Here is a 17,914-nt window from a genome sequence, read left to right as displayed (position 1 = left end):
CATCTCTCTTGTCTGTCTCTCTCCCTGTTGCCCCTTCCTCCTTCCGCTGAAAAGAAATGCTCTTGTACCTCTTTGTGCAAAAGATACGACCCACGGTGCCAGGGGGATATGCTCCCTGTTGTACAGTCTGGGCTCAGCTGTAATTCATTCACTAAATCAACAACTATACACAAAGCACTTCATAGAGGCCAGACGCAAAGAACCAGTGGGTCATGCACATCTCTCTACTCCCTCTGCATCTGTGCCACAGTCGCTGCCTCATTTCAAGCCTCCCTCACTGCCCCGCCCCCGCCCCCACAACTGCAACAGTCTCAGAACCCTCCCCAATCCAGGCTGGCCCCTCTGATCCAGCCCACTGACTACCAGAGAGACCTTATTAACATGCAAAGCTGATGACATCAGGCTTCTGTTCAAAAGCCTCCGGGGGGCTCCCATTAGCTTTCAGGCTAGAGTTTAAACTCCCAGGCTTGGCACTAATGCCATTTTGCGATCCGACTCTTGCCTGTTTGTTCAGCCGCAATGCCCAAATCCCCCCTAGAATGAGTCATGTTGTCTCAGAGCACTGAATCTTTCCATGGGGTTCCTTCTGCCTGGAATGCCTTTCCCCCATTTTTTGGTCTAGATCAGTGTGGCCCAATAGCACATTCTGTGATGGCGATGGGAAAGTTCTCTATCTGCTCTGTCCAATGTGGCAGCCTCCAGCCACTTGTGGCCACTAACTCTTGCAGTGTGCCTAGTGTGAGTTCAACAGCGAGATGGGGCAAGTGGCTACCTTATTGGGCAGTAGGGATCCATACAACTACTCACTTTGAAATACTTAGCTCAGGGCTCAGGTTCTCCACTGTGAAGCCATCCCAACTTCATAGCTGCTGTCGATGTCCCTCCCTCACGTTCCTGTTGCATCCTTGTTCTGCCTCCATCCCGATAATCAGAACTCTGTATAGTCGCTGATTCATTGAGCCTGCCTCCCCCACAAGACTGAACATCTTTGAATGCACGAACAGTTCACCCTATAAATGGTTGGTGCACACGTGCGTTGGTGTGCTGCTGGTGTGCTGTGCTGGTCGTTGAACAACAACCCTCTGAAGGAAAGCCCCGATTGTCACATGTGCCAGTTCTGTGGTGTAAATATTCCTGCCATGCATTGAGAGAATGAGAAGACAAATCACAGAAGGGGAAAAGATATTTGCAAAAAGCCTACCTGATAAAGAACTGTTACCCAAAATAAACAAAGAATTCTTAAAACCCAATGATACGAAAATGAACAACCCAACTGAAAAATGGGCAAAAGGCCTGAACAGACACCTCACTGAAGAAGATCGAAGATCACACGTAAGCACATGAAAAGATGCTCAACATTGCATGTCATTGGGGAAATGCAAATTAAAACAATGAGATACCATTACACAGCTCTTAGAAAATCCAAGGACCGAAACACTGACAACACCAAATGTTGGCAAGGGTGTGGAGTAACAGGAATCCTCATTCACTGCTGGTGGGAATGCAAAATGGTACAGCCCTTTGGAGATGGTTTGGCAGTTTCTTACAAAACTAAACATAGTCTTAACATATGATCCAGCAATCATGCTCCTTGGTATTTACCCAAAGGAGCTGAAGACTTATGTCCATGCAAAAACCTGTACATGAATGTTTATGGCTGTTCCATTCATAATTGTCAACACTTGGAAACGGCTGAGGTGTCTATCAGTGGGCGAATGGATAAATAAGCTGTGGTCCATCCAGACAATGGAATAGTCTTCAGTGTTGAAAAGAAATGCGCTCTCAGGGCGCCTGGGTGGCTCAGGCAGTTAAGTGTCTGCCTTCCCCTCAGGTCATGATCCCAGGGTCCAGGGATCGAGCCCCGCATCAGGCTCCCTGCTCAGTGGGGAGTCCGCTTCTCCCTCTCCCTCTGCTCCTGCTCGTAATCTCTCTCTCTCTTTCTCGCTCGCTCTGTCTCTCAAATAAATAAATAAAATCTTAAAAAAAAAAAAAAAAAGAGCTCTCAAGCCATGAAAAGACACGTAGAAACCTTAAATGCCTGTCACTAAGCAAAGGAAGCCCGTCTGTAAAGGCCACATACGGTATGATTCCAACCATATGACATTCTGGAAACAGAAAAACTATTGAGACAGTAAAAAGATCAGCAGTCGCCAAGGGTGAGTTGGGAGGGAGAAAAGAAGAGGTGAAACACAGAAGATTTTTAAAGCGGTGAAACTATTCTCCATGATGCTCTAATGGTGGCCACATGTCATTACACATTTGTCAAAACCCAGAGAGTGTGCAATACCAAGAGTGACTCTGAGGTAAACTATGGGCTTTGGGTGATAATGATGTGTTGATATGGGTTCACCAAGTGTAAGAAATGCACCACTCGGGTGGGGGATGTTGATAACGGGGGAGGCTGCGCGTGTGTGGGAACAGGGAATATAAGGAAACTCTTATCTTCTGCTCAATTTTGCTGTGAACCCAAAAGTGCTCCCAAAAAAACGAAGTCTATTAAAACAACAACAACCACCTCCCACCATGGCTGATTTCAAGCCACCAACATGACATCAGTGAACAGGGAGTGGAGAAGAGATGTGTGCATAATTGGCTCTCGCAAGCAGGAAGGAATCAGTCTCAGCAGGATGCATGAAGGAAGGAAGGAAGGAAGGAAAGAAGGAAGGAGGGAAGGAAGGAAGGAAGGAAGGAAGGAAGGAAGGAAGGAAGGAAGGAAGGGATGGGGGGCGAGTCTATTCAACCTGTAAGGAGTTAGTCCTGCAAGTCCAATTTCAGTTCCAACCTAGGAGACAAAGGACCAAGGAGTCATATCTTTGACTTATTCAGGAAGAGGGACACTTGTCTCCTTTGGGACTTTTACTTTTAATGCCAAGCCTTGTCTAGACATCTACTGAGCGCCCCACTCGGACTAGTGGAAAGTGAGGGAGCCTGAGGCCATGAAAGCAAGAGTATCCACCAGGAGGATGAAACCCTGACCCAAAGGATTTCAAGCAACAAGGGGTTTGTGGTATCACATTCGAGAAGGCCAGAGATAGGGCAGTCCCTGGCTTGCTGAGGTCAGTGATTCAACAACGCCCTCCTCTAAACATCAGGGGTGTCTCTTCTTAGCGGCTGTTCCAGTCCCAGACATCCTGTGCAGACAGACAGTGTCCAGTGAAAAAGATGCACATTCTCTCCCAGTTGAAATTTGTGAGAGGGGTGCCTGGGTGGCTCAGCCAGTTACATGTCCGACTCGGTTTCGGCTTGGGTCATGATCTCAGGGGTCGTGGGATCGAACCCCGAGTCAAGGCTCACTCTCAGCAGGGAGTCTGCTCGTCCCTCTCCCTCTGCTCCTTCCCCCACTTGTACACTCTCTCGAATTAATAAATAAATAAATAAATAAATAACCTCTTTAAAATAAGTAAATAAATAAATAAATAAATAATAAATTTGTGAGAAAAATCTCTCCCAGAAGTCATACAGCAGCCATGCCCTCGGATCCCGCTGACACGACTGGATCACATGCCGTTCCTAAACCAGCCCCGCTAAGAGAATGAGACCACATGACTGGCCACAACCAGTGGATGGGACCGTACAGGAAGCAGAACCTGGCCACCCAGGCAGAGCCCAGCCCTAAAGGAGGAAGTGGGTGGGGAAGGGCGACAGTGGGCAATGGCTACCAAGACCCAATCTACAGGAAATGTTAGAAGAAGGTGCACGAATTTTAGGAACCAGGCCATTCCATAAACATTTCTTGAGATAGTTAAGGAGCAAGAAGGCAGGGTGAGGCAGCATAGCTCCCTGGCTTTCCCCTCAGAGTGGAAATGCCTGCATGGACACACGCACACACGCACACACTCGTCCTTCAGCCTGCCACAGGGGATTCCCACACGCATATTAAGACAGCATCTGGGTGGGGACAGCTTCCATGCTGTGCACAGAAAGCAGAACTGTACCTAGTGAGGCTCTGTGTCTGCTGCGGGGACAGAGGCCCCAGCCTGTCGGGTCCCAGCAATCGCGCTGAGCCTGGCGGGAGACTCCCCTACACGGGTGCTTCCAGGTATGGCTCCATCCGGGTCATTCGTGGCCATGTTCTGACGTGGGCAATCCCATTTCGACAGCACCGAATTCCCCAGGGTGGGCAGCGCATGGTGCCTCCCTCCCCCTGCTCTGACCTGGTTATGGGGAGTTGCTAGGTAACTGCCACGCAGCCTCCGCTTCCCACGCTGGAGGAGGCTTGGTTACCATGGCAAGTCCAGATGAGGTGGGGGATACTGGGGAGATGGAGCACTGGCTGGGGAGTCCATAGACTGGACTCTGTCCTCACTGTCTCTGGGCCGCCGGACCTTCGGGAAATCTCTTCACCCCTCTGTGCCTCATTTTTCTTAGTAAAATAAAGTGCTCGAAACCGCTGATGCATGCAGACGGCATATACTAAATAAACACTGATCCTCAGACTCCTCTTAGGTAAGAATGACTCAGGATGGGTGCAGAAAAGAAATGGATTGAGTTGTGTTTAAAATAAAATAGAAAAACTAGCCAGCCAGTGTCTCTAGTAGGGCACATAAAAGTTATGGAGAGTCTCCCTTCTGTTGACAGAAATTTAGCTTCTGGAATTGATACTCAGGAGTCCCTGGGGCTCTCTGAGTCCTTTTCTGAACCTAGACTTCCTAAGAAAGTCCCCTTAAGGGTATGTTACCTTAGGATACGGGGCTTGCTAAAGGGTCTACCCTTTCCTGGGCTCTGCTGGCCCTTCTGTCCCCACTGGAGCCATGGCACAGGCCCAGCGCCCTGAGGCCAACTCCTGACTTGTGGGGCTCTGTGCCAGCCTCTAGGATTGCCTACTTGATCCTACCCTTGATCGGAGCCTTGGCCCCAGTCTCTTCCTTCATTCCTGCAGTAAGACCTCGGTGCTGGAACGTCTGCAGTACCCAGGCCTCGGTGCTGGGACGTCTGCAGTACCCAGCTCCTCCCCTCCCTTCTCGTCCATGCCAGTCCCCTTCCAGAATTCAGGCCCCTGCTGCTGGGGTCTGCTAGCACTGGCTGCCATCCTGCCTGTCTACCTGCCCGAACCTTCCAATCTTGTGGGCTGCCGCTCCCTTCCCCACCTGTGCTTCACACCCCCGCCCCCGACACTCCCTTGGCCTCATGCTGGAGCCCCCGATGCTGTTGGCTTCACAGTACCAGCACCACCTGAGGCCCATTGTCACCGGTGGCCCCTGTAGCCCCCAAAGAGAAACTGGACCCTACCCACCCAACCTCCCATAGCTGATCTGCCTTCCCCCTTCCTCCTTGGACCCTGCCTCCAGTTCTAAGTCTCCGCAGCTCCTTATCCTTCCCCCGCCATGTACCCATGGCCAACAGGGTAATGTCTGAGTGTGGCCCAGTATGCTGGAGTCATATCAGGGAACATTCTCCACCCCTACTCGATAGCTGAGTTTCCCCCTTCCTGGCGGGGAGCCAAGGGAGGAACTCACACCTTGTACATAAGGTGTGAGAGCCAGTAGCAGGTGTTAGGGCCGGCGGCTTCTCAGCGGCCAGCTGTGATATGGGGCGGTCTAGAAACCCTATAGAGAAAGCCCAGCCTTGAATCATGGACCCCAGCGCCCCCTCCTTTCTAGCTATCCCCTACTTTCCCTGCAGGCCCTGTGGAAAGAGTGGAGCGAGCACTCTGCCACTGAGTCTGTGAGCCTGGACAAGTTGCTTGACCTCTCTGAGCTAATGGAGAGAACCAGAGACAATAGCGCTAAGTCGTCACGAGAAGTAAACAGAATTACAGGAACCGCTTGGTGAGGGCCCAGCAAACAGAGGGCAGCCCCACTACACCTTCCACTGGGGCAGAAACAGCCTTCTGCTCCCCACCCACCCCCAGCGACGTGTTGTCGCAAAGGCCTCCTCTCCTTGGAAATTCACCTGTCCCGTACTCAGCACCCCTCCGGGTAAGTCTCCGCACCTACCACGCTGATAACCTGCGGAGGTAGTCAGCTCCCCTCCCTGGGCCTCTCCCACCCTCTTCCAGGGGACAGCTGCCCTGTAACGGTGGCCTGCAAGGGACAAAGTGCTGAGGGTGTTGGCCAAATAAAGGAGTGATTCTCGGCGGAGGATGGCAGGCTGGTCCTGGAGCTGCCATTACTTCCTCTGACTTTACACATCACCCACCCAGATGGGGCACTTCCTCTATAAAAACTTGCCCCCTACTATGCTCCCAGTGGCGGGGGGGGGGGGAGGGGGAGACACGACCTCTGGGCCACTCTCCGTCCTGCATATTCCTCCTTTGGTGACTGGGCAGTGCCTCTCTATTGCCCTCTATCCATGTCCCAGCCAGCCTGCAAGACTGGGGGAATGCCACCTAGTTCATGAAGTCCTCCTTGATTCCACACTTAGAGAGCAATTCTCCCTCTGTGGAACCATCTCCTGACACTGCTCTTCTGGCCTCACCCTGAAGGGGTGGGCGGGCAAAGGGCCTGTGCCCTGTGGCCTAGTCCCCAAAGACAGGGATGAAAGAATACTAAACACACAATTCCAGCCCAGGTCCCTTAGTTGGGGCCCTGCTATTTTAAAATTTGTCTAAAAATGTTTCAGACACACCCCAGTTTCCGGCACTGCTGGCTCTTGGGAAGGGGAGGGCATTCATTAGCAGCGCTGTGCCCTACGGGGCTGAGCTTGCTCAAGCCTCCGTGTGCTGCCCGCTCTGCCGACCAGGGCACACCACTCCAGAGCTCTGCTGCTACCAGGAAGAAGTGAGAGAAAACTCCATCCCTTCCCATGACTTCCTTCTGAACACCTCCCCAGCCCCAGAACTGGAGCAGCCAGCTTTCTCGAACACTCAATGCTGTCGGAGCATGCCAGGGGCTCTCTCTGCCTCTGGCCCATCCCCTGCCCTCTGCCAGGGACATTCTGCTATTTCCCAACTCACACACCCTCCATGGCTCCCAGCTGCCAACAGAGCTAAGTTCAAACTCACCGCAGAATTCAGAGATTCGAGAACTTTCGTGGGGCAGCAATTCTGTTAACCCACCTGGCCCTCGAGTCCCACAGATCCGGTGGCAAGTGGACTTAGGTTTGAATCCTTAGCTGTGTGACCTGGATCAGGTTGCTAAACCTCTCTGAGTCTCCGCTTTATCAGTTCTATCATAAGTAAATGTAATACTTTATGTGAGGATGAAATGAGCCAACGTATGCCTGGGGCCTGGGGAATGATTTGGAAATTGGTTGAATCTGAATTTTTATCTCTAGAAATTAAATAATTATTTGTGGATTACAAACCTGGACAAACTGTTAGCTTCAAGTCAATATGGTTGAAGGTTTTAGAATATGTTCAGTTGACCTGAAATAACGTCAAATTCCTGCCTCCCTAGCAGCTTCAAGGGAGAGTAGACAGCTGTGGAGACAGGAGGGCTTGGGAAACCCCTTTGTTTTCTGAGCCCCTTTGGAGCTGGGAGTGGGTCCAGGTATTTTTCTTAAATCCCCTACAACATAGGGTTCCATGTATGTTTGCTGATAGAAAGATTGTTTTCACTGAGGATATTACTCAGAATTCAGCTATAGGTATTCGTTGAGTGGACTCTGGCTGGATACGATGGGAAACACAAGGCAAACCACACTGGTTCCTAACCTTGGAAACGTAGTCTACTGGCGGAGGCAACACGTCTGCTAGCTGAGTGCTGCCCTCTGACTCCGCGTGTGCGGAGCGTGCAATGGGGACCCTGCGGGCTGGCAACGGGCACGTCCCAGGGCAGGAAGAGAGGAGAGGCACTAAGGCCGGGTTTGGGACCTGAGGTTGTCTCCGTCCATCTCCGTCATGGTCAGGAGTCTTCTGGTACTGAATCAGCAGAAACAGAGCAATGGCACCCAGTGCAGAGAGCAGAACCCTAACTAGTCTACCACAGTCACCTCTCCAGTGCCAGCCCTTGCTCTGGGGCACTGCACCCCCAGAACACACAACAGGCTGACTCCGACACGGGACCCAAGAGACCGCTGCAGCTGAGCACCTGCGGGAGGGCTGGGGGAGGAGCCTCCAGGTGAGGAGAAGCACCGGACCCCTGGGCCTACTCGTAGGCAGGCCTTTGGTTGGACTCTGACATCTGTTCCCTTTCTGGTCCTGGTTCCCCTCCCCCATCTGCCCTTTGGTCTGGGCCTCCCAGGAGGGTGTGGGTGCCAAAATCCCTCTTTATCTTTAAAGATGATAAAAAACATCCACCGTGGGGTGCCTGGCTGGCTCCGTCTGTAGGGCCCATGACTCTTGATCTCAGGGTCATGGGTTCGAGCCCCACGGTGGGTGTAGAGCTTACTTTAAAAAAAATGTCCACCATGTCCTGTACCTACCACAAATATCAAATGCTCTCTCTCTCTATCTCTTTTTCTTTCTCTCTCTTTCTCTCTCTCTCTCTCTCACACACACAGTCACACAGTCACACACACACACACACACACACACACACACACACACACACAGTCACATTGTGAAACCACACGGCTAAAGAAAGACTCCCATTCGGCTGAATTGCCTTTTGCCTTCCAGGCTCTTATTGTCATGTTCTTACCGTTCGCCAGGGGACATGAGAAAATCCTATCCGGTTTTAAGAAGCTATTCCGAGTCAGTCTGAAGTAAAATGGTGGTGGAGAAGGGGAAACCAGGCCAAAAGTCCAGCATGTAAGGTGCAAGAGCTGGGAACACCTCGATGAACAAGACAGTCCTGCCCTCAAGGAACCTACCACCCGGCGGGGGTGACAACCGCCACCACACAGAGCTCGAGTTACACTAGGGCTAAGCATGAAGCGAGGGCACCGGCCAGACCTGTCAGGAGACACCACGGAGGAAGTGACCAAACGGAGGATCAAAGGACTCAGAAGAGTGGCTGGCGGACTGGAGGGAAAAGCATTTCAGCCGTGGGAGCTCCCTGAGCAAAAGTGCCACATGTCGAGGAAGGGGGAGGACACAGAAGAAACCGAATAGGACCATAAACGGCTGCGAGGTGCTTGCGCGTTGGTGTAGGGCTAATGGGGACCCTGGAAGAGTGCTCTGCAGGGAAATCACACGCTATATTCGCATTTTAAAAGGGACTGGGGGAGAAGATCCAGTCAGGACGCTCTTGCAACATTGTGGGGGGGGTTGGCTGGGAGGGAGTGGCGGCGGGGATGCGGTGAAGAGGACTAACGAGAAATGTCACAGAAGGAGCCTCGTCTGGCCTGGTAGCCATGAGGGAGGGACAAGAGTCAAGACGCGTGCCCACTTGGGCAACCAGGCAGATGGTGGTGCCATTCGGGAGCGGAGAGACCCAGGAAGAACAGTGGTGGAGTGGGGGTAGAAGAGAGGTGGGTGTGGTTTCCTTTTGGGACCTCCCTTCCGTGGAGCTGCCTGGGGGACATCCGAGTAGAGAGGACCAGTGGGCAGCCTGATGAACTGGTATAGAGTGGAGGAGAATGTTCTGGAGCTGAGAAGAAAGCAGTGGCAGAGTGGTTGGGGAGAGGAACCTATATGCTTCCAAGGTTGCAGATACAACAAGGTCCCCGAGTCTGGAAGGTCTGGGAGGACAGGAACTTGCCTACTACGTAATCCGGGCCCCAAGACCCTTCATGAATAAATAGACGAAGTTCCGGTAAGTCATGGCTGGCGGGGGAGAGACCTGGGTGTATTCCCTCCTCGCGGCCAGCAGAGCCGGTCAGAGGAGACAGCCTTTGCCCATCTGGCTCAGTCCTAGGGTCTTCACCCTCCTGCCCCCGGTGCCAGCTCCAACCACCCCTCTTATGCGCTCATCCTCTCTAGGGCTAGGCAGCAGGCACGAAGAGTCCCCAAAGTTTTACAACAGGTGCTCACGACACAAATTCCCACAGAGGAGAAAAAGTCAGCCCCGGGACACGTAGCTGATATATCATGAGGTGGGCTATTTTGGGACTCGAATTACACAGGAGGGCCTGGGAAAATAGACGTGCTTGGAGATGAACCCAGTTACAATTAGCATGAACTACAAGGTGTCATATCTTCATTGCACACACAGCAGGCAGCATGCCCTGGGGAGAGAAAGGTGACCAGGAGCCAAGGACCCGGGTGGGAGGAGGCAGCTTCTGCTGAGGAGGAGGCCCCATTTCTCAGGAAGGCTCAGTCACCTTGGGCAACGTGGCCTCCGAAGTTGGAAATGCAAGCAGGATAGACTCCACCTCACTCCGGGAAACTCCAGACCCAGGACTGGAGGGACTGGTGTGGGGCCAGAGGCTTCCTCCTAGGGTGTCACTGCCTCATGGAATGTCCCCAGATGCAAAGTAGATAGAGCCTGTGCCTGAAAGGAAACAATTTCCCGGTGGGTAAGGCCAGGGCGGTGGAGGGCGGGAGGAGGGTTCGGGCTGCATGGACAGGTGCCCCCGCATTTCCACTTGCCAGCAGCTAACCTGGAAGGGGTCCTCCCCGGGAGTCTCAGTTTATTCCTTTTTAACCCCTCCCTGTAATCCCTTTCAGAGTCTTCTTCACCAGATTAGGGGCAGATCGAATTGGATAACTGTATGTTAAAATGACTCCATAGCCCGGAACCTCTCGGAGAATGCCAACGCCGTCACGTATCCCCGGCTTTGTAAGGACAGCAGTGGGCATCCAACTCCCAGCTAAACTAAGGCGGCCCCCAGGGCAGCCAGCTACCGCGTCAGATTCCTCTTTTTTATTCCCAGGGGCAAGCGTGTTACCTAGTAGACATCAACCTGCTCAGAAATGGTAGTTGAATAAATAAGTCCATGGTACCTGAAGGGGAATATTACAAAAAGACCACAGTGTGTGTTTCCTATCAGTTACATCTAGGCGAGATCTTTTCCAATGTCAACTGTTACTAAAATATTCTACTCTGATTCTAACCTTCTGTCCAATTCCAACTTATGTCCCATAACATGTGTGCTTCTTGAGAGCAAAAACCATGTCTTAATACTGCACTTCAGTGTGAGCTCCACGTGGACCAGGACTCGGTTTGGCTCTGAGCTATACCACGGCCACTCGAGTGGAGCCCTGTGCTGTAGTAAATCCCAATAAGGATCCCTAACTACATGAATGAATGGTTTCTAACCCGGAACGCCATGCTAGGCATTCGGCAAACGTTTGTTGAATGAATAAATTAGTAAGCAAGGGGAACACTGCCTCTCACTAATGCCCCTTCCTAACATTCTCAACGGAGGCAGCATAGCAAGATGGGTGGGTGGGCAAGCTCTGGAGTCAGATGATCCAGGTTTAAATCCTGACTCTCGTACTCACTAGCTGGGTGACCTCGAGCACGCTACTGAACCTCGCTGTGCTTCAGTTTTCTTACCTATAAAATGGGGATGATAATAATGTTTAAAATAGGGTTACATGAATTCATTTGAAGGATCCCTAAAATATTCAGCACAGTGCCAGGCACATAGTAATTACTGCTATTGTTTTATGACCATATCAGTCTCTTAATAACCTTCAGTGCCTCCCCTCTAGCTACATGATAAGATCTAAAATCAAGGTCCCCACAATTTGGCCCCAGCGTCCCCCTCTTTCCAGTCCCATTTTCCCACACTTTAACACTAACGACCCTTTACTGGCTTCTCTGCTAGGCCAGACACTTCACAAAGCCCTGTAAGGTAGGATTTTTTATTGCCCACATTTCACTGAATTCGTGACCAAGGCCCAGAAAAGGGAAGTAACTTTCCCAGGGACACACAGCTTATCCCAAGAAAGTGAGATGCATTCCAGGACTCCCTGACACGAAAGTTGATGCTCTTCTTCCCTGGCCTCTGAATCCTTGCTAGGCAAAGTGCGGTCTATGGGCCAGCACTACCAGCCTAACCTGGGAGCTAGCTAGAAATGCAGAATCTCAGGCCTCCCCTCAGACCTACTGAATCAGAATCCGCATTTTCACAAGACCCTCCAGGTGATTTCTGTGCACAGGAAAGTGTTGGAAGCAATGTTGCAAGCCAGTTTCTACCAGCTAGACACAAAAGCTAATTAAATCAAACACCAGATCTCGTTCAATCCCTACAACAATCTGGGAGGCATTAGGAAATTGGCATCGTTATCCCATTTTGCAGATGAGGACACTGAGGCTCTGAGGGTTAAAGATCTTGACCTGAAGCCTCTTGTGCCTGATGCCAGCCTCATGCTCTGGCCATTTCCCTCTGCCTGGAGTGTCTTCACTCCCTCTCTCCCCTTGAAATCTTCTCATCCTTTAGGCTCCACTCAATATCCCCTCCTGCTGGGTGAAGCCTCTCTTATCCACATCCCATTGGACAAGATTAATTGTTTCTTCCTTCACGGTCCCCATGGCTCCCTGCACATACCTTTCTCTTGGCCCTAATTTATTCTGTTTTAAAGAACTATGTCCTAAGTGCATACTGTGTGCCAGGCACATAGTGGGCGTTGAGTAAATGTTTGCTCCCAAAGCACCGCTGCTTGAGTTTATCAGAGCACTTTCGTCACACCTGTGTTACCCCCCCCAACCTCCCTGGCTCCTCTATGCCCCCAGGGCATAGTCTGGCATCTCTTAGGGCCTCAAAATCTTTAGGAAGCAAACTAAATGGTCTCCATTCCAAGATGAAATTAAGAGTAAAATGTCACCAGAAGTGAGGAGTTGCAAGTCCTAAGGGTGCCATGGTGATAGGGATCTCGCTGCCCACCACCCCTGATCTTTGGGCTGACACTGGGTGCCAGGACTGACTACTGTCACAATAGTCGCAAATATTTGACAGTCTAGCCCTCATTTTTTTTCCACACTGTCAAAGGAAGGCCCAGAAATAGTAGGCAACCTCTTCAAATTCCCTGGGGTTTAAACTCAGTTCCCCAGTAACCTTCTGTCATTTCACAAGGAGAAAGGGCAAAGGTGGCTGAGATGTAGGGCAAAGATCGCTGAGACACAGAGAACTTAATTGTCCCCATGCACCGCCTCTCCTTTTGTGGGAGGCCCGGCTAGACCACGTGTCTCAAGGCCTCAATTTCCTCAGCTGTAGAATGAAGGGGTTGGACTAGTTTCTAATGCTCCTTCCAGCTCTGAGATGCTGTGCTATAAAATGGGAGAAATGTGAACCTTTGGTTGCTATGATCCGAAAATATTTTGAATGTGGAGAATCAACTTGTACAGTAGCGCATGAACGAAATAATATGTTAATGACTAAGAAGATTGTATTCAATCCAATGGGAAACAGCAGAGCAGCCGCTGCTGGTGAAGTGTGTGTGTGGCTTCTTTCCTTGAGCTCAAACATGTACTTTGAATCACTAATAGAGTAATCAGGCCTCTGGCAGCCTATCTTGCCCAAACACACACACACACACACACACACACACACACACACACAAGTCAGTTCAAATTAAAATGGGGGGGGGGATCATACCACTGCAGCTTACGTCCTTGCTGTATTTGGATTTTATTTACTTATTATTATTATTATTATTGAGAAATTTTATCGTGGTGAAGGTGCTGTATTGACAGCTTCTGGAGCCCTCTGATCTCAGAGCTGGGACGTGCGGGCCGGGAACTGAGGGTTTTATTAGCATATTCGCTTTTGCACAACCACCCCATCCCCCAACCCTCACAATCCCATCTGGCAGCAGGGGCCCCCACACCCTCAACGCAGGGAGTGGTCAGATCCACCACGCCGGAGGCACCCCGACCAAAGCCCGTGCTCGGGCCATCCCCGCGGGGAAGATGAACGCGCGCCGGTACGAGGCCGGCCCTGGCAGGCCGCAGGAAGGGTTAGATCGCCACTGAAGGGTCGGGGCCGGGAGGCAGAAGCCGGCCAGAGGCCTCCGGTGCGTCTAACTAGGACCCCTACTCCCACAGCCACCCCCACGCCCCCCCCCCCCCGCCCCGCAAGCTCCTGCCTACGCTGGAGCCCCCGGGCCTGGCCGGGCCCCGCAGGCCTAGGCCCCGCCGCGTCCCCCCCCCTCCCCGGGAAGCCCCCCCAGGCGGCCGGCTCGGCTCGCGGCCCCGGGGAGGCCGAGGGCGCGGCCGCCCCTCCCCGCCCGACGGCCGCGCCCGCGCCCCGGCCCGCGCCGATTGGCCGACCTCGCGGCCAGGTGAGGCGCCCCGCCCCTCGGCTCCAGGTGCGGCGGGGCGACAGCGGCCGGGGTCGGGACCGGGACCGGCGGCCGGGGCGCCATGGCCGAGTCCCAGCTGAGCTGCCTGGACGAGGGGCACGTGAACGAGAGGGTGACCGAGGCGCAGGCCGCCTTCTACTACTGCGAGCGGAGGCGGGCCGCGCTGGAGGCGCTGCTGGGCGGCGGCGAGCGGGCCTACCGCGAGCTGGTCAAGAAGGAGAAGCTGCGGGACTTCCTCTCCAGCCGGGAGCAGCAGGCCCTCCGCGCCGCCTGGAGCCCCTACGAGGATGCCGCCGCGGCCGCGGCCGCCGCCGCCGCTCGGGTCAAGAGCAAGGCCAAGGCCAAAGCCCCGCCGCAGGCCCCGGCCGAGCCCTGCGAGTCCCTGGCCTACTGGCCCGACCGCTCCGACACCGAGGTGCCCCCGCTGGACCTGGGCTGGACCGACACGGGCGTCTACCGCGGCGTGAGCCGCATCACCCTCTTCACCCACCCCCCCAAAGAGGAGAGGGGGCCCCACCTCAAGCAGGTGGTCAGGCAGATGATCCAACAGGCCCAGAAGGTAGGCCCCACCCCCCACACCGGTGGGACCCCCACCTCGGAGGCAGGGCCTGGGGCAGGACTTCCTGACCACTCTGGAAAATGGGCCCAGGAGCCCTCCCTTAAGCCCGGCCGTTGGTGAGGTCCCTAAAGAGGATGGATGGGAACGTGTTTGGCAAGTCACAAGGTGCTGGGCGGTTGTTTGTCATTATTACAGTGTCCAGAGGGGCTGGCTTTCCTCTGCTCGTGCTTCTTTTTCCCTGTCAAGTTCCTCTCTGTAGGGAAGAGTGGGGGCTGTGGGGCTTTGTGGTAAAATGGGCCACCGAGAGGTCTTGGTAACAACCCATGTACTGCCCAGGGATTCACAAAACCCACCCCGGAATTGGGTGGTGGGACTTCCCCACCCCTACCCCAGCCACGCTGTGCTTAGGAGGCCCCCCAGAGTAAAGACTGCACTGGCATTCACACCCCCTTGGGGCCAGTACTAGAAGTCAAGCAGCCTGGAATAAACGAAGAAATGTATTTTGAGCACCTACTATGTGCCTGGCTCTGTGACAAGGCACATCACTGGACTCAACAGCTGGGGTGGGGCGGGGAAGCTCTCACTTACTGTGTGTCTCTGCTTGGGGGTTGAAAGGAGGGGATGTTTCCAGAGTGGCTGGTCAGAATACTGATGGACCAGTAGGTTGTGGGGCAGGGGGGAAGAATTTAATTTTTACTCTATGCCCTTGGCTAGGGGCACCTTGCATAGCGTTTCCAGATAAAACATAGGATATCCTGTTAAATTTGTTGTTTAACAAATAATTTTTAGTGTTAGTGTGCCTCAAACATTGCATGGGGCATGCTGCTGCTAAGATGTTCTCTGCTGTTTATCTGAAATTCTAATTTAATGGGGCACCCTGTCTTTTTATTTGCTAAATCTGGCTCCCCCACATAGAAATTTATTAAGAAACACCAGCAGCCTTTAGTGCCTGGTGCAGAAGATACAACAGGAGTGGCTTGGGTTCACCCTTCTAATTCAGCTCAGTGGATGTGGTTGAGTCCTGTTACCCCTGGAGGGAAGACCAACCCAGAAAGACCAGTGGTGACGCTCCTTTCCTGGAAGGGGTGATGCAGGTTGTTGACTACATTGGCTGCCAGAAGGAAGGATTAACTTTCTTTTTTTTTTTTTTTAAAGATTTTATTTATTTATTTGACAGAGAGAGACAGCCAGCGAGAGAGGGAACACAAGCAGGGGGAGTGGGAGAGGAAGAAGCAGGCTCATAGCAGAGGAGCCTGATGTGGGGCTCGATCCCATAACGCCGGGATCACGCCCTGAGCCGAAGGCAGACGCTTAACTGCTGTGCCACCCAGGTGCCCCAGAAGGATTAACTTTTCACTGTCCCTATTTCCACCCTCCCTCTGTAAGAAATTCCTCCTTATTTGCCTGAGCTTTCTTTGTATATTGCATTCTGCAAAAGAGAAAGGCGAGTTTGAGAAGAGGAGGAGAAAGGACAAGGATGACAATACCAGGCAGCTGGGGTAAGGGGTCAGGTCTCACGATGCAATACTAAAAGCCTTGATTTGTTAGCACTTCATATGTGCCAGGCACTGTGCTAAAAATTTACTTTCATCATCTCCTCTGCTTCTTACGACAACTAGGTGAGATGGGTATTTGTCTTCTTTTTTGATTCAGAACAGTTACTCGCCAAAGGTCACACAGCTAGTAAGTGGCTGCGCCAGGATTCGAAAGCCGAAGTCCTTGCTCTTAATCACTGTGCTGTCCTGCCCTCCTGTCTGATGATAGTGCAGCAGGACTGAACCAAGGGCCTTGAATGGAGCTAGCCTGGTCCCAACCCGGGGTACAGGTTGTGTGCCCCTGTTACAAAAGGGGAGAGACAGGACCTCTGCCCACAGGGGCTGCTAGTCCCAATGTTCCGAGTGCAATGTTTTTAGTTCTTTAAATATTTAACAACAGAAACTTTAACAGTTGTGAACGAGTCTATACTATGTACATATTTAACTAGTTGTTACATCCCGAGTGCCCACTGTGTACCAGGCACCAGCCATAGAAGGATAGAAGCTGTGGTTTTTGCCCTTCAAGAGTTAACTCAAATAGTGCGGGGAATGTGCTGGAAGGAAAAGCGTTTTTTTTTTTAACCTAATCTGGGAGGGCTTCCTGAGGGAGGTGAATTGCACGGTTGAAAGGGGAAAGAGAAGGAAACTGGAATGGACAATTTCTCTATTAAGAGACTTGGGAGCAGGAGCAAAAGACTTTTCCTTCAAAACAGCAAGCAGCTTTGGGGGTACCTGGGTGGCTCAGTCGGTTAAGCATCTGACTTGGGCTCAGGTCATGGTCTCAGGGTCCTGGGATGGAGCCCCAGTGTCATCTGGCTTCACACTCAGCAGGGAGTCTGCTTCTCCCTCTGTCCCCCACCCCCACCCCCGCAGAGGCAGCCTCTGACCCTGTCTATGTCCACTCAACTCCCAGGCCTTCTGGGCCCCACCCTTACTCACAGTCGCTCCCGTCTCTATAGCACCGTCTTCTCGGACCCCAAGAAGGAGGTCGGACAGAGACATTGACCTGTTTCACAGGTGAGGCATATGTGTCCTATCCCACTATGAGGGGGACTGTGGTGGGGAGGCAAAAGGACAGACACACGTCCAGCTGTGTCCCAGAGAGTTTCGTTTTTACCTCATTTCATCTTCAGTAGAACCTCATGAGGAGCTGTCGTTTTACTCCTGAATGACAAACAGGAAACTAAGGCTCAGGGGAGTGGCCGGGACTTACCCACCGTCGCAGACCATCGAGGGCTTCGAACCTCAGGGATCCAGAGAGAGGAGCCCAACTAGGGGGACACTTTGAAAATCTGGGCTGGAGGGAGGCAGAGGGCAGTGAGGAAAGAGCCCAGCCGATGTGGCGGTGGGAGCTGGTGGCCTGGGAGGAAGGCCTTGGAAGCAGGCAGTCGGGTCAGCTGCTACCTCGGCCTCTGCAGGTGGCAGCAGGCCGTGCAGCAGTGCTGGCTGCCTGGCATTCAGACACTCGGCCGTGTTTGCTTGTGGGGTGTGTTTTTTTTCCTGCTGCCTTTTCCCCCTCATTTCAGTGTCACTGAATGACGGACTTTGCTTACAAACTGCAGGCAGGAAAGGTGTCTTCAGGGACCGAGAAATGAGTCCCTGGCCTTTCCCACGCAGAGATGAGCAGGGGAGGGGACTGCTAAGATCATTGTAACCGCAGAGGGCTGGGGGAGGGGTGGACTTCAAGTGAGATCACGTGTGGGCTGGGAAACTTTGGGATCTTACGTACAAGAGCAGAGGGGAGGGCCCACAGCAGCAGTTCGGGCGGACTGGTGATTTGGAAGGAGACTGTTCATCTGGTCACTG

At 52.7% G+C, this 17,914-nt stretch overlaps 1 protein-coding gene across 2 annotated transcripts in view; it reads left to right on the top strand.

The window, feature by feature from the left end:
• Positions 1-14,015: 14,015 nt before the first annotated feature.
• SACK1F (scaffolding CK1 anchoring protein F) overlaps positions 14,016-17,914 on the top strand; it is a 44,060-nt gene continuing 40,161 nt past the window's right edge. For both annotated transcript variants that reach the window (XM_045779769.2, XM_045779768.2), the window contains exon 1: positions 14,016-14,573. In XM_045779769.2, the coding sequence (XP_045635725.1) occupies positions 14,076-14,573 (498 nt within the window). In that variant the 5' untranslated portion in view covers positions 14,016-14,075. The remainder of the gene's footprint in view (positions 14,574-17,914) is intronic.

Source organism: Ursus americanus, chromosome 17, assembly GCF_024610735.1.
Source record: "Ursus americanus isolate L20-20 chromosome 17, mUrsAme1.1.p, whole genome shotgun sequence".
Lineage (NCBI taxonomy): Eukaryota > Metazoa > Chordata > Mammalia > Carnivora > Ursidae > Ursus > Ursus americanus.
The sequence above is the reverse complement of the archived record's forward strand: the minus strand, read 5'-3'. Positions and strand labels throughout refer to the sequence as shown.